At 34.2% G+C, this 16219-nt stretch overlaps 2 protein-coding genes across 3 annotated transcripts in view; one reads left to right on the forward strand and one right to left on the reverse strand.

Annotated features, from left to right (window-relative positions):
- Positions 1-16219, forward strand: part of LOC141386956 (uncharacterized) — a 276857-nt gene that overhangs the window by 203161 nt on the left and 57477 nt on the right. The window lies entirely within an intron of this gene.
- Positions 843-3867, reverse strand: LOC141386957 (uncharacterized). The gene is made up of 2 exons (XM_073955872.1): positions 3194-3867; positions 843-3016 (listed from the first exon to the last, which is right to left on the reverse strand). Exon 2 carries the CDS (start codon positions 2946-2948, stop codon positions 1956-1958), a length of 993 nt encoding a protein of 330 aa, XP_073811973.1. The 5' UTR covers positions 2949-3016; positions 3194-3867; the 3' UTR covers positions 843-1955.

Genomic DNA, 16219 nt, shown 5'->3' on the forward strand with positions numbered 1-16219 from the left:
TTGCGGAACACCCGATGGCACGTCAATCGATTTTGAGACACATCCATCAAACAAAACTGTTTGTGATCTATTTTGTAAATAAGAAGATATCCATCTTACTAAATTAGTATTAAAGCCCATATAATCTAATTTATACAACAAAAGCCTATGGTTAACCCTATCAAATGCTTTGCTGAAGTCTGTATATATTGTGTCAGTTTGATTATGCCGAACAAATCCTTTTATTACATTCGATGTGAATTCTATAAGGTTTGTTACGGTCGAAAGACCACTACGAAAACCATGCTGATATGGACTTAGCATGGGTTGAATTTTATGGGAAATTACAGAAGTAATTAATTTTTCGAACAATTTAGGAATTGCACTTAATTTTGCAATTCCTCTATAATTGGATACATTAGTCAGACTGCCTGACTTATGTAAAGGTACAATATAAGACTTTTTCCATATTGCGGGGAAATGACCGAATTTAAGGGAATAGTTAAACAATAGAGTTAAAGGGGTTGACAATGCAACTGAACAATGCTTCAGAATTAAACTAGGTATTCCATCGGGACCTGGACTTTTAATGGGTTTTAAACATCGCAGACTTTTGGAAACGTCTTGGTATTGTAAGAAAGGCATGTAAATTTCATCAATCTGAGATAATTTATAAGGATATGTATCTCTAATTTGGCAAGATGCATTTGAATAAGTTGTAGCAAAAAATTCTGCAAAACATTCAGCAATATCTGTGTTTTTAGTAAATTCTTGATTATTGAATTTCAATAAAGAGGGTTTAGAAGGTGTTTTTCTTTTTAAATTAACAAAGTCATAGAAGGACTTAGGATTGGACTTAAAATTTTCTTTAATCTTGTTAAGGTACTCATTATATGATCTACGAGATTCTAGCGTATACTTAGACCTAGCTACAGAATAATTGGCGTAGTCAATTGAAGAACCTGACTTTTTATATTTACGAAAAAGTTTATTTTTGGAATTTTTTATAGTTGATAACTCAGGAGTAATCCATGGAAATTTATAAGAATTTGTGACTTTAATAGTTGGAATACATTCAAGCATAAATTTATTTATGATCTCATAGAATTTGTTAATTTTAATATCAAGATCAATATCACTGCTGCAAAGACATACCGATGTCCAGTTAACAGAAGAAATAAGAGAATTGAGTTTCCCAAAATCTGTTTTTTTATAATTAAGGACAGTTTTTAACACTTTGGACTGATTTTCCCCAAAGGAATGATTATGGGTCATGGTTATACATAATGAGGGATGATGAATATCTTCAGGAATAGAAATTGGTGGAATTCTAATTATTTCAAAATATTGAGTAACATTTACAAATGCTAAATCAAGGATTCTATCGTAACTATTCAGTATATCGTTTATTTGATGAAGATTGAGGTCACAAAATCGACTAACAATTTCGAATGTATCTTGATTAGCATTCGCCCGGGATGTTAGTGGTGTTAGAGCTTCAGAATCTGGTAATAAGAGCCATTTAACAGAGGGCATATTAAAATCGCCCAGAACCAAAATCCGATCGGTTTCATTCATATTTCCAACGATTGAACTGATTGCGGATATATGTTTTTTATATATGTCAAGTTGAGAAGAAGGAGGAATATAGGAACAAGTTATAAATAATTTAAAATTGCCTAGTTCAATGGATATACTTAAAAATTCAATATCAGGAATATTATTTATTTCAATTAAATTAGTGGAATAAGAGGAGTCAACTGCAATAAGGACTCCACCACCTTTTTTAGCAACACGATCATTTCTGAATATTTGATATTTCGGACATAAAACTTCACTATTTAATACAGCTTTTTTTAACCAAGTTTCAGATAAAACAATTGCATCATAATTAAAACCGAAGCTATCAGTATATAAGCGAGTTAATTTTGTATTTAAACCCCTTACATTCTGATAGCATATAGAAATAGAATTTTTTAGTTTTTTGAAACTGTAGCTGTTCGCGGAGGCAAATGTGCTAACTTGTCGTTTCTTTCCACAAATTCTTTTATAAAAGCATTTACAGGCCAAAATTCTCTCGATATAATTTGATTAAATATTGACTGATTAGTAACAATCCTGAAAGAAGATCTACTTTCCGAAAATGCTGAACGAAGCTTGTAACATTTAAGAAAGTAATCTCCTTGAATACTTGATCTTATATAATCATAAATTTCGTCAGCCGTCGTTTCGGGAGGGAACCTTGACGCAAATACCATTTTCATAGCTGGAGGCATAGATAATGATCTTTGCACAGGTTGTTGGGTATGGCCTACATTGGCAGAAGAGCCCCTTGAAGAGACAACAGGCAAGGATGTTGCCAACTCCTGAATACCTTGAGCAGATTGTGAGGTCTTTTCAAGACTAGCACCACCAGTACTCATTAACTCAGGAGTTGCTACAACCTCCTTTAACTGCTTGCTTACTTCCAAAGGCTTATCCAACACAACATTGGCGTATAACTGAGCACGACCAGATTCAGTTGTATCAGAAATATTAACTGGATCCGATTGTACTACAGTATCCCGAGAAACACTAGGTTTACGACTAGAAACAGTTTTACCTGTACTCTTTTTCGTCGACCTTTTGCGTTTCTGCCCGATAACCGATGGTGACGATGCAAATTCGTCCAAATCCGGATATTTGCTAAACAAATTTGAAACTTTATCAAAACGGGAACAAATTATGGAAAGTTCCCCTTTAATTGAAACTAGTTCGGAATGTAGATTCTTTGCAAAATTGTAAAAGTCAGCAGAGATTTTTCTACAATTGGGACAGCACCAACGAATTCCATCATTTTCTTTAATTATGTCAGTAACTATTACTCTCATACGAGCACACTTACAATGCCATTGATCTAAACAAAACCAACATGTAACACAAACTTCACTATCATCACGAATATTACATATTTCGTATGAACAGACCATGTTAACTATATTTCAGTTTACTAATAAGTTAAAATTTTTTGGAGATTTTGTAGCTGAATTTCTTAATCCTTTAATTAAAAAAAAAAGCAATCTTTGGCAACTCTGTTTTGATATGATAACCAAGCTGTTACAACAACACAATAAGCTAATGTAACAGAATATATGCACAAAACGAAATAGCCAATTAGACAAATTCAACACAAAAAAGCAGCTTATTAGCACAAATGTAATTAATAACACTTCACCAATTAGCACAATATTTAGACAATAAGTTATTTAATAATTTTAATAAACTTTTGATAACGTATACACGCTAATTTAATTAAAAATTGAATTTTTTTTTAAAAATGCACAGATCACACAAAAATTTAACACTACAGCGAACAGGGTTGCCAACTGATTTTCATTATATTCGGACATATGTAAAAATATTTTACCTGTGTTTGGTTTATGGAAGCTACAATTGTATACATACATGTACAAAGCGGTACACAATATAAATCATGTTTGTATCGAATTCCCCAGAAATCAATCGGTTTTCAATACCAGAAACAACAGAAATCTAAACGTAAAGCGCTGTAGACTAGAAACAACGTATAGAATATATTGGGTGTTCCGAGTATAATCAGTTACCGAATGCGATTAAGGATGCTGAAAGAATTTCGATTTTATAAGAATAAAAAAGCAACATACTAATGACATAGAAATGCTTCTCTTGTAGTTGTTCTCTCAATACCTTTATAAAATAAATATTATATTTTATTATTTTGCGAAGAAATAAGTATTTATCTGAATAATATCTATTAAAAATGTATAGAGTTTAAAGTTTTTTGCCAACTTGCCCCAAAAAAGCCTTTAATGGCGCGGGGCACCTTGTACATATGTAAATTGTTATTACGAATAAAAGAAAAAAATAAAAAAAAAATTTCCTTGTGTTAGTTGACGCTAAATCCAAATGGCCTGAAATCAGAGTAAGTAAACAAGCTCCAACTTCAGAGATTACACTAAATTTGTTACAAAGCATATTTGCAGCACACGGCCTTCTTCAAGTTATAGTGTCTGATAATGCGACAATATTCCAAAGCACCATATTTAAACATTTTTGTGAAAATAATACCATTATTCAAAAATTTATAGCACCAGGGCACCAAGCTACCAATAGCCTAGCAGAAAGACATATTCAGACATTAAAAAGGAAACTTAAAGCGAAGGAAAATGAAAAGGCATCATTACGACTTAAAGTGCAATAAATCGTTACAAGGTACAGAGCAACACCACTTTCAAATGGCCTAAGCCCCGTAAACGCATATCTAGGCCGCGATTTACGTATAAAAATTGATAAAATTCGACTTGTTAAATTGGAAAAATCTACGATGAAACACAAAGTTCGAAGTCTACGCGTGGGGGAAAGGGTTCAAGTACGTTGGTACGATAAAGGTATACCCATATGGAAATTTGGCAACGTATTGAAAAAGCTCGGGAATCTCCATTATAAAATCAAACTTGACAACAACTACGTTCTTAAGCGACACATAAATCAATTATATAAGTCGAATGTTTACCATCAAGATTCGCCTACGGTTCGCAAAGAAGTTCCACCCCAAAAGAAACCTATCATAGAAAAAATCATAATGCATTGGAATCTATAGCACCGCCAAGATATGGCCGAGCCACATCCGCAAATCACCACCCATACACAACCTCAAGCCGGGACCAGTTCACAACATCATTCTCCAACTATTCACAGCCTAGCGTACGTCCCGAATCCGAACCTCAAGCCGAATCCGGATACCAACCACCAGAGACGCCACGTATCAGACGTTCGAGCAGATCTAGAAGAATGCCAGGAAGATTCCAAGACCACGTCACTTATTAGCGTGTTTGTTTATTTGCATCATTGTTTTTCTATGTCTTTGAGATCACATGTTTTCATCATATCTCTGTCATATATTATTGTTACAGTAAGCGCTTACCCGTCTAACGTTCAACACGATTGTTTCTGTCATATCTTTGTCTTTATTTGTATTTTAATAAATGTAGTCTCTTTTATAATACAACGCGTGTTTTAATTCTGCTACCAGACACAACAGATAATAAGAATTTCCGTATTGATGACACAGTAATTATGTATGTATGAGAAGAACACTTATTTTTTTATCATTTTTTATAATTATTGGTTCATGCAAAGATGCCATATGGATTAGACGTTTATTAAGCGATATGCGAATAAGCCAAGGATTACCAACAACAATACTTGAAGACCATCAAAGGTGCTCGTCATGGAAGAAAAACTCAGCAATAGAACAAAACACATTAACACCCAAGTTCATTTTGTGAAGGATCACATTGAAAAACAAGAAATAATATGCAAGTATTGACCTAGCTCGTTATACCATTATTTTATATCAATCAAGAATGCTTTGACTTTTGAATTTTATTTTATTGTCAATGTGAAAATATTTTTTCATTCCCAAATAAAATTTCGTGTATTTCTGGGGCGACCTGGTCTTCTGGAACCTTTTCGTAGCGTGTGTCCAATCCATTTCCATTTTCTCGTGGTGATTTGACTCCTAATGTATTCTTCATTTGTTTTATTCCACAGCTCTGTATTTGATATTTTATTCGGCCAAAATACTCAGCAGATTATACGCAGACATTTATTTATGAAAACTTTGTGTTACTGCGGTTGAAAGTGGCCAAGTTTTACTTACGTAGAGTAATATTGTTTTAACGCACACGTTGAATATGATATTTGGTACGATTTTCATGTTTTATTCAGTCGACCAAATACGGATCTACCTTTGTTTAGCCTATAGTTTACATCATCTTCTATTCCTCCTTCCGTATTCATAAAACACACAAGGTAACAACATTAATTGACATACTCTAATGGCTGGCTATATATTTTTAGATGGCTGCCCGATGTGTTATTAATACGCATTGCTTGTGTCTTTTTTATATGAATTTCTAGACCAACTTCTTTAGCGTGAACAACGAGGACATTTAATTTGTTTTGCATGTTGAATTTGTGCGATATGAGCCAAATGTCGTCTGCATAATCAAGTCCAAAATATTCATATCTTCTTGGAGCAGATTTTATCCATTACCAAATCCTTGTTTCAACTAGTTAGTTATTCCGCGCCAATTATCGCAAATCTTTAGGTCGTCTTTTCTGTGTAACTTTATTATAGAACCTTTCGTCCACTTCTCTTTTAGTGTTTCGTTTTCCCATGCTTCTAGAATATGCGGGTGTATAATTGTTGCTGATAGCGTAGCATCCACTTGCAACAGTTCTGGTGGTATACCGTCTTCTCCTGGAGCCTTGTTCTTTTTGAGTTTGTTTATCGCTGTTGCAATTTCAGCTATGTTGGGAGTGTCCGCGTGTCGTCTTGATCTGTTTCCATATTTTGATCGCTTTGAACACAGTTTTTTTCAAAAATGTTACTGATTGTTTCAAAATGCTGTTTCTACCGATTTATTTCTTGATCTACATTGGTTAACCCCCTGGGTTACCCCCATGTGCACCGAAAAGTTTCTTGCGCTTCCGAAGTGGAAAAAAAATTATTTTCTGTTCATGTAAACACCTTCGAAGCGGAAATCTTTGCGACCGACTAGTCATACGAAATAACACGTAAACGTACACTGATCCATGTAAATTTGGGTTTATGTATTTCGAAAGGACTGTCTTTTATAGAAAGAGAATGCCAAAATCACTCACTTGCTTTGTAGCTGTCGAGTAGAATGTAAACTCGCGAATAACACCGAAAATCTTAAAATAAATGTATGCAACACATTCTTGAAACAAAATAAAAATTTTATAGACACGGTTTAAAGACGGCTTCATTCATTATTTTGAAGAAATCAATTAAATAAAATAATTCAAAATACCGACACATTTTATTTTCTCAAACAAAACAAATCACACACATTCCAATGTTTGTATGTATATGTAGATTTTGTTTTTATTTCTGATATGGCTCTCATTTATGGAACATAGTTGTACAAATGTACATTCAAATTAGTAGTATTTCGCATAGGATACGTAACGGCAGTCGCACGATAGTTTGCGAATATATATGAACGCCTTTTTAGGCGGAAGTGAGTGACTGCTTTCCTTTCGTACGGGTTTTCGTGCGACATACATACATGAACATTTTCAGCCTGAGCACGGTTCGATGCCACTGCTTCAATTTTTTTTTTTGAAATTTTCACATTTTTCTTAATTACTAGAGATGGTATTAACCGGGTAAATACCCATTTCTGGGTATTTATTTGGACATTTACTATATTAAATCGCCAATACAACATCTTACACCCTATTTCTGGGTTTAGGTTGTGAAATCGTTTCGAAATGGATAGTTTTAAAATACTATAAACAAGTGGGTAAATACCCGACTATTTACCCAAGTGTTGGGTAAAAACTCTTTAACTGCCGAACCACTTGACGTAGGCTGGTGAAATGTGGCTCAAATCTTACCTATATCAAGAGAACATCTGGGTCTCTGGGTCCATGTTTTGATATAGCCCCCATATAACCGTACCTCCCGATTTAAGGTATTTTTACCTACTAGCCACATTTTACAATCATATTGACTGAAATTTGGCACAGTGAGTTCTCAATATGTAGAAAATATCCTTGCAAAAATTTGTCAACATAGGTCCACGTTTTCTAATAGCCCCCATATAAGGGTACCCCGATTTCGAGTATTTACCCAAATCTTGGGTAAAAACTCTTTAACTGCCGAACCACTTGACGTAGGCTGCCAAGATTTAGCTAATTTTCTTTTTTATATGAACAGAATTTCTAATATTAAAAATGGGGTCTTTGGGTCCATGTTTTATTAACTGTAACTCCAAATCCAATTAGAAATTTATTTCGACAAATTTGTTGTTCACATTATTTACGGTATTGAGGTAATACTGGGAATCAGGGACGTACGCAGGATTTCATTTCGGGGGGGGGCACAACTTGACCAAAAATCATGAAAAATTCAAATATTGTGTAGCGTTACGTAAAGCTATTTTAAGGGGTTATGGCCACTTATAAGCATGAGAAAAACCATTTTCATGCATTTTTTAAAAAAAAATCTATTAAACCTTAAGTTACCTTCTATTTATACCCTACACCACTATGTGGTAAGGGGTATTATGTGTTAGTGCATTTGTATGTAACATACAAAAGGAAGCGAGATAGACCCATAGTTCCTTCTAGGGATATACATAGAATCACTTTTTGAGTCGATTTATACATGTCCGTCCGTCCGTCCGTCCGTTCGCAACATACAGGTCGCATTTGTTGACCGATTTCGCTGAAAATTGGGGAATACCATTTTTTTAGCCGTCGGAAGATCAAGTTCGAAGATGGGCTATATCGGTCCAAGTTTTGGTATAGCCCCCATATAACGGTACCTCCCGATTTAAGGTATTTTTAGGATCTTAGCCGCATTTGTTGCCCAAACCAGCTGAAATTTTACATTTGAGGTTCCCAATGGGCGCGAAATTGCTCCACTAAAAATTGTCAAGATAGGTCTACGGTTCGGTATAGTCCCCATATAACGATACCTCCCGATTTAAAGTATTTTATGGATCTTAGCCACATTTTTTGCCCAAACTAGCTGAAATTTTACATTTGAGGTTCTCAATGGCCGCGAAATTGCTCCACTAAAAACTGCCAAGATAGGTCCACGGTTCGGTATAGTCCCCATATAACGATACCTCCCGATTTAAGGTATTTTAGGGATCTTAGCCACATTTTTTGCTTGAACTAGCTGAAATTTTGCATATGTGGTTCCCAGTGGCCACGAAATTTCGCCACTTAAATTAAGTCAAATTATATCGAAATCGGTTCAGATTTGGATATAGCTCCCATATATATTTTCGGCCGATTTCACGTATTTTCTGTACCAAACACGCTATATATTTCCGATTTCGATGAAATTTGGAATGTGTGACCGAATTCAGTCTAGAAATAAATGTGCCAAATTATATCGAAATCGGTGCAGATTTGGATATAGCACCCATATATATTTTCGGCCGATTTCGTGTATTGTCAGCTCCAAACACGATATATAAGTCCGATTTCAATGATATTTGGAATGTGTGACTGAATTCGGTCTGGAAATAAATGTGCCAAATCATATCAAAATCGGTTAAGATCTGGATATAGCTCCGATTTATATTTTACATATTCACAGTGGTGTAGGGTATTATATAGTCGGCCCCGCCCGACCTTGATCCTTTCCTTACTGGTTTTTTTTTTTGGTTTTTTTTTTGAAAATTTTACATTCAATTGTCCGCTTATAAAGCATTGTTTTTACTAAAGCAGTTTGCGGTACCCACTGTAGTTTGAAAAAGAATAAACCGATCAGCATATATTTATGTGGGATCATTACGAAAAGGAATTAAAAAAAAACAATTTTTAAAAATTTTGAACAGTTAAAATCAAAATTTCGATTTTAACAAAAACAAAATACCGTACAAAATTGATATTATTTCTGACTCCGTCAGCAGTTTTTTTTTGACTCTCTCGGTTAAGCACATGATTTATGTGTACAATAGTCCCACAAAAACATATAAAGTGCCACTTCGAGGAAATACGTTTTTAGTTTCTATGCTACATACATAACACAATAAATGTTTCCCTTCGAAAGCTCATATCTCGGTAAATTTTTGTCCGATGGACTGGAAATTTTGGCACATATTCTATTCTATATTCTATTCCATATTTTATATGAAATAATGGTACAAAGTATATAAATTCAATAGAAAGAATTTCCATTAGGCGAGTTTACTTGCGGCAAGTCTCAGTTTGTAGGAGAGACACGTAAGGGGTATGGAAGTGGAAAAAAAATTGCTCGTACCGGCAATTTTCAGGCAATTCCTTTTATATTTTTCGCTTTTGACATTATTTTCATTGTTATGAAAACAAAACTTGCAGAAACAAAATTGCCTGTATAAACGCAAGAGGCAAGTTTAAAAGAGAACGAGAAAAATTGCCGCAAGAAAAATCTTTTAATGTAAATTGGGACTAAGGATACAATTTTAAATATTTACAGAGTAGGATATTTAGAATTGAAAATAGACAATATCGGGCCATGTTCGGTAATGTCGCCATGTAAAATTTATTGAAGTATATTGAAGTTTTTAATCATACAGGTCCACGTTATGGTTTATCGCAGAATTTTACAACAACAAAGAATTGCCGTTGTCTTTGCTATAGCAAGATTTTCACTATTTCGATGATCTTAGCCTAATATCGGCTGTCGTTGATATGTTTCCAAATGAAAACATTAAGAAAAATTTAACAGTTTTGGAGATATGGTGCGAAATGAATACATGAATTATGGAATTTTTAGATATATTATAAAATGTATTTTTTTCATTTCTCCAAATATTTTATTTTGGCCCTTATCTACAAATTTGCTGCAAAGGTCATTGGTTTCAGAGATATAGCCCCGAGTTGTTTAAAAAGTCGATATTTAACAATGTTTAGATTGGGCCATAAAATCCAAGCTGTATCTGACTCAACAAAACGGAACTAGGGCTTTTGTACTTTGGGTCTGTACTTTCAAAAAATCCTCACTTCAAATTCTTTGCACAAGATTACCTTAAAAATGTTGCACAGTGTTATTTACCGAAAGAGATAGATTCTGATACTTTTTTACTTTTAATTTTATGTTACAAAAGAAGCGTTATAATTTGTTTTCTTAATTGTACGGTTAGAAGTTTTTGGACTCGATGACAAACACTTTGATGGGCTTAGTTCTATATAGTTTTGACAAATAACAATCGATCCTTATTGAACCCCACATAATTATTCACTAATAATTATTTGAGAGACACGCCTCTCGATAGTTACCGCGCCCATAAGCTTTTTAGTTGGCCACCGTAGTATTTAGAGCTTTGTCAGGAAGCATAAACTTGTCCACGAAAAGTAGGATATCGCTGTAAACAAGACTACAAAATGTCCAAAGAATCATCGAACAGTCTTTAAACTGCAGTTATGTTAGAATTGTATAAGAGACCTGATGATGTTGTCCAAACATATTCTCTTGGACCTTGATGTACTTTTGGAAGTAATCTTGCGAACCATATTAGGTTCGATTTTAGACCAAATCGGTTAGTCCCTTCGACCATTTTAGTGAACATTTTTTAACTTTTATGGCGGAGGTACCGATATGACTTAAATTTAATTTGGACAAAACATTACGAGATCCATAACTTGGACCGAGAGTTATCATGAGTTCCAACCTGCCAGACAAACAGAGATACAGACGGACGAACGGTGGTAAGTACTTCCATCTTGGCTGAAACGAATATCGTCCAAACATATGTGAAGTCTTAAATCATTATTTTGATGAAATCTATACAATCCTAGTGTATATAATCTCGTAATTTAAAGTCTGAGGTTACAATTATACTTCGGTAATGATAAGTAAAAATCAAGTGACGCACAAATATTCATTTGTCTTCATTATTTTCTCATACTGTTTAGCAGCAAATTTGTCTAAAACAGAATAACAAAATTTTGGCGATGGCAGTAAAACAAATTTCTAATTGGCTTTCAATATGTAGTCCACGAAGTACAGACCCTTCATACATTTTATTCAATAGATTTTTTTATATATTTCCATTCCCATAATACTGAACTCGTTATTTTTGTTATAACCGGATGAGTTTTAAGCCTCGAGAGCTCTATACAGTTCGAATAAATAATAGACATGGGGTATATTCATTAAGGAATTAGCTTTTGATAGTGGTATGATATGACTGAAGAAGTAATTCAGATTTTATTGGAAGTTTCTCTCAAAAACAGCTTACAAAAAAAAATTAAATATTTTCTTACAAAACTTGTTAATGATGTACATTTTCTGTTCAGAAACTTAAGAAAATATAAGTTTTAATTTGAAATCTTCAAATATACAAAAATTTGTATGAGAAAAAAATATAATAACTAGTAACAGTAGCTTAAAAAATTTTGTTTGACCAAACCATTTCGGGGGGGGCCCGGGCCCCCCGTGCCCCCCCCCCCCTGCGTACGTCCCTGCTGGGAATAATATAAACAAAGTTATATCCTGCTTAAGAAAATATTAAAATTCTGTATGGCAGACGTTGTAGAAATAATTATTCACAGTTTTCCCTTCGGTTTTTAGGGTTTTCATTTGATCGGTTTCTTAAAATCCGATGCCTCTGTTCCTTTTTTAAATTGATTCCACTTCTTATCGTCTTCTAGAAATAAATCTCTTTACCACAAGTATTTGCAAGAAATCTTTGCCTCGTAATATAAAAACGTATTCAGTTTCTCAGCAGACTTTCAAAACTTTATTATATGTGTAACTTTATTATAGGACCTTTCGTCCACTTCTCTTTTAGTGTTTCGTTTTCCCATGCTTCTAGAATATGCGGGTGTATAATTGTTGCTGATAGCGTAGCATCCACTTGCAACAGTTCTGGTGGTATACCGTCTTCTCCTGGAGCCTTGTTCTTTTTGAGTTTGTTTATCGCTGTTGCAATTTCAGCTATGTTGGGAGTGTCCGCGTGTCGTCTTGATCTGTTTCCATATTTTGATCGCTTTGAACACAGTTTTTTTTTCAAAAATGTTACTGATGGTTTCAAAATGCTGTTTCTACCGATTTATTTCTTGATCTACATTGGTTAACCCCCTGGGTTACCCCCATGTGCACCGAAAAGTTTCTTGCGCTTCCGAAGTGGAAAAAAAATTATTTTCTGTTCATGTAAACACCTTCGAAGTGGAAATCTTTGCGACCGACTAGTCATACGAAATAATACGTAAACGTACACTGATCCATGTAAATTTGGGTTTATGTATTTCGAAAGGACTGTCTTTTATAGAAAGAGAATGCCAAAATCACTCACTTGCTTTGTAGCTGTCGAGTAGAATGTAAACTCGCGAATAACGCCGAAAATCTTAAAATAAATGTATGCAACACATTCTTGAAACAAAATAAAAATTTTATAGACACGTTTTAAAGACGGCTTCATTCATTATTTTGAAGAAATCAATTAAATAAAATAATTCAAAATACCGACACATTTTATTTTCTCAAACAAAACAAATCACACACATTCCAATGTTTGTATGTACAGTGTTGTGCATATCAAAAGCAACAAAAGCCGTATTTTGAAAAAACCTGCTGTATTTTTTTAAAGTTTATAATAGTAACAAAGTATATTTCAGTATTCGATAGCTTTTTCTATGTACTATATTAAAATAAAAAACATTCAAGTTTATGTGTACATTTTATATGAAAAAAAAAACTTTTTTTAAAAAATAACGATTTCGCTGTTTGCAAAACAAAAGCAACATTTCAATATTTTGTATAGGACCCCTTATTTTTTATAACCGCTGCGCATCTTTTGGGCATAGACTCAATAAGGTTGGTTATTATATCATGAGGAATCTGTTCCCAATTATATTTTAGTGCTTCAAATAGCATATTCTTATTCGAAAACCGTTGGCCCGAAACACGTCTTTTCAAAATTGCGAACAGATTTTCTATAGGGTTTAAATCCGGTGATTGAGAAGGCCAATCCAGAACTTGAAAACCTTTATCGTTTAGAAAATCTTTAACGATTTTTGAAGTGTGTTTCGGGTCGTTATCGTGTTGGAAGACCCACCGAAGCGGAATATTCCATTCTGCATGTGGAAGCATATGAGTTTCAAGGATGTCTTTATACTTGAAGCGATCCATAACTCCATCAATTCTGTGAAAAGGGCCTACTCCACCGTACGAAAAACACGTCCAAACCATTATACTGCCACCCCCATGCTTAAAATTTATTTTACAGTTCCGCGCTTCCAAGCGTGTATGTGGTAGTCTCCGTACAGTACACATTCCGTCAGAATTGATCATATTGGACTTTGACTCATCGCTGAACAAAACAGTTTTCCACTTGTCAATCGTCCAATTCAGGTGGGATCGTGCAAAATTAAGCCTAAAAATAAAGAAATTACAGTTTCGTATTACATAATATGCTATTTTTGAAAAAAATCTTCATATCCACCTTTTAAGTCTATGTGCAGCAGTCAACAATGGTTTTACAGCAGGTCTGTAACTTTTTGAATTGTTTTCCAAAGCTCGCCTGCGAATTGTACAGTTGTGTACATTTAATCTAAGAGCCGTTACAACTTCTTGCGAGGATGCAAATGGATTTCTTTTTAAATATCCGCAAATTTGTCGGTCTTCCCGCGCGGTTGTCTTGCGAGGCCTTCCACCACCATGTACAGTTTTCACACTTTTTGTTGTATTATACTTTTTTATTAGTCGACAAACAATTGAACGGTTAATTTGAAACTTTTTTGATACAGAACTTTGTGAAATTCCATTTTCATATTCAGAAATTACTTGTAATTTGAAAGAATTACAATATTTGTCACGAGCCATTGTTAACCTAAAGCCGATATCAACAGGGTTGACTTAAAACTAACGCTTATTCTTCTAAATTCCTCCTTAAATGTATGAGAACCAAAAATTTGCATAAAAAGTCCCGTTTAACTTATTGTACTCTATTTCTACAAAAACAAACATGTTGCTTTTGTTTTGCATTCCGCATTTCCTACCTTCGATCAGTATTATTGTTGTTGTAATTAGAATCTTCTTTAAACCATAAAAATAGCGTATCAGTAGCACTCTCTCCACTATTGAGTACAAATAAACATAAAATATGCAAACAAAAAGGGTTTCTTCTTCTTTATTTGCCAATTCGTTTTCCGAATGTTAGCGACCAATACAATTATAAATAGATTTGTTTTAATAAATACGTATATATACAATATTTGTTTAAAGATTGCTTAGTATGTCTGCAAACGCATTTCTATCTCTAGCCTTTGATAATAGGGTTGTAGTATCTCGGATGCCCGTCCATTCTGTAATATTATCCATCCATGTTGTCTCCTTTCTTCCTCTAACAGGTCTTCCTTCTATCTTTATGTGGATTATATTTTGTAGCAATTTATATTTTTGATTTCGCATTATATGCCCCAGGTATGCAGTCTTTCGTCTTTTTATTACTGAGATAAGTTCTCTTTCGCAGTGCATCCTTCTCAGTACATCGGTATTTGTCATATGGGCTGTCCAGGGAATTTTGAGTACTCTCCTATAAATCCATATCTCAAAAGCTTCCAGTCTTCTTATATCAGCACTTTTAATTGTCCATACTTCCGTTGCATATAATAACACTGACCAGACATATGTTTTGATAAAACGAATCTTTGTTCCAAGATTAATGTCATGACTCGTAAGTACTCTCTTATATTTTGAAAATGCTTCTCTGGCCTGTTCAATTCTGCATCTTATTTCTTGCGAGGACTGCCACTGTTCAGTTATTGTAACTCCCAGGTATTTGAAACTTTTAACTCTGTCAACATAGGTATTATGAATTTTTAATGTTGTATTATTGTGTTCATTCTTCTTGCTTATAACCATGAATTTGGTTTTGCGGATGTTAATTTTCAGACCGTATTTTTCGCTGTGTATTGCGAGTTTATTCACAAGGTTCTGGAGTCCAGATATGCTATGCGCCAGTAAGGTTGTATCATCAGCGTATCTTATGTTGTTCAGGAATGTTCCATTTATATGAATGCCGATTGGGATTTTGTTTATGGATTCATGAAAATTTTTTTCTGAATAGATATTGAATAGCAAAGGTGACAATATGCACCCTTGTCTCACTCCCTTAGATATGTCAATTTTATCTGTCATTTCCCCGTCCACTTCTATTTGTGCACTTTGATGCCAATATAGACTTTTGATACAATGCGCTTCTTTCTGGTCTAGGCCAATGGAGATGAGGATGTCAATCAACTTATCGTGTAACACTGTATCAAAAGCTTTTTCGTAATCTATGAAGCATAGAAATACGTCTTTTTGTGCGTTTTTACATTTCTGGACCAATGTTTGTATAGAAAAAAGTGCTTCTCGGGTCCCCATACCTTCCTTAAATCCAAACTGTGATGTTCCCATGGCTTTTTCGCACTTTGAGTATATTCTGGAGTGAATTATCCGTAGAAAAATTTTTAGGGCATGGCTCATGAGACTTATAAGTCTGTGTTCGTTACAATATTTTGCGTTGCATTTTTTCGGAATGGTAATAAATGTAGATTTTAACCAGTCTTGTGGGTATCGACCTGTATCATATACATGGTTAAATAATTTTGTTAAAAGTGCGATGTTTTCGTCATCTATTAATTTAAGGATTTCCGAGGGAATATCGTCAGGCCCACAAGCTTTCCTATCTCTCAGAGTATTTAT

The sequence above is a fragment of the Musca autumnalis genome, unplaced genomic scaffold, assembly GCF_047663935.1.
Source record: "Musca autumnalis isolate F117 unplaced genomic scaffold, ASM4766393v1 scaffold_5, whole genome shotgun sequence".
Classification (NCBI taxonomy): Eukaryota; Metazoa; Arthropoda; class Insecta; order Diptera; family Muscidae; genus Musca; species Musca autumnalis.

What these genes read in the sequence shown, in the direction of transcription:
- LOC141386957 (XM_073955872.1), bottom strand. Translation starts at nt 2,948, where the DNA reads ATGGTCTGTTCATACGAAATATGTAATATTCGTGATGATAGTGAAGTT.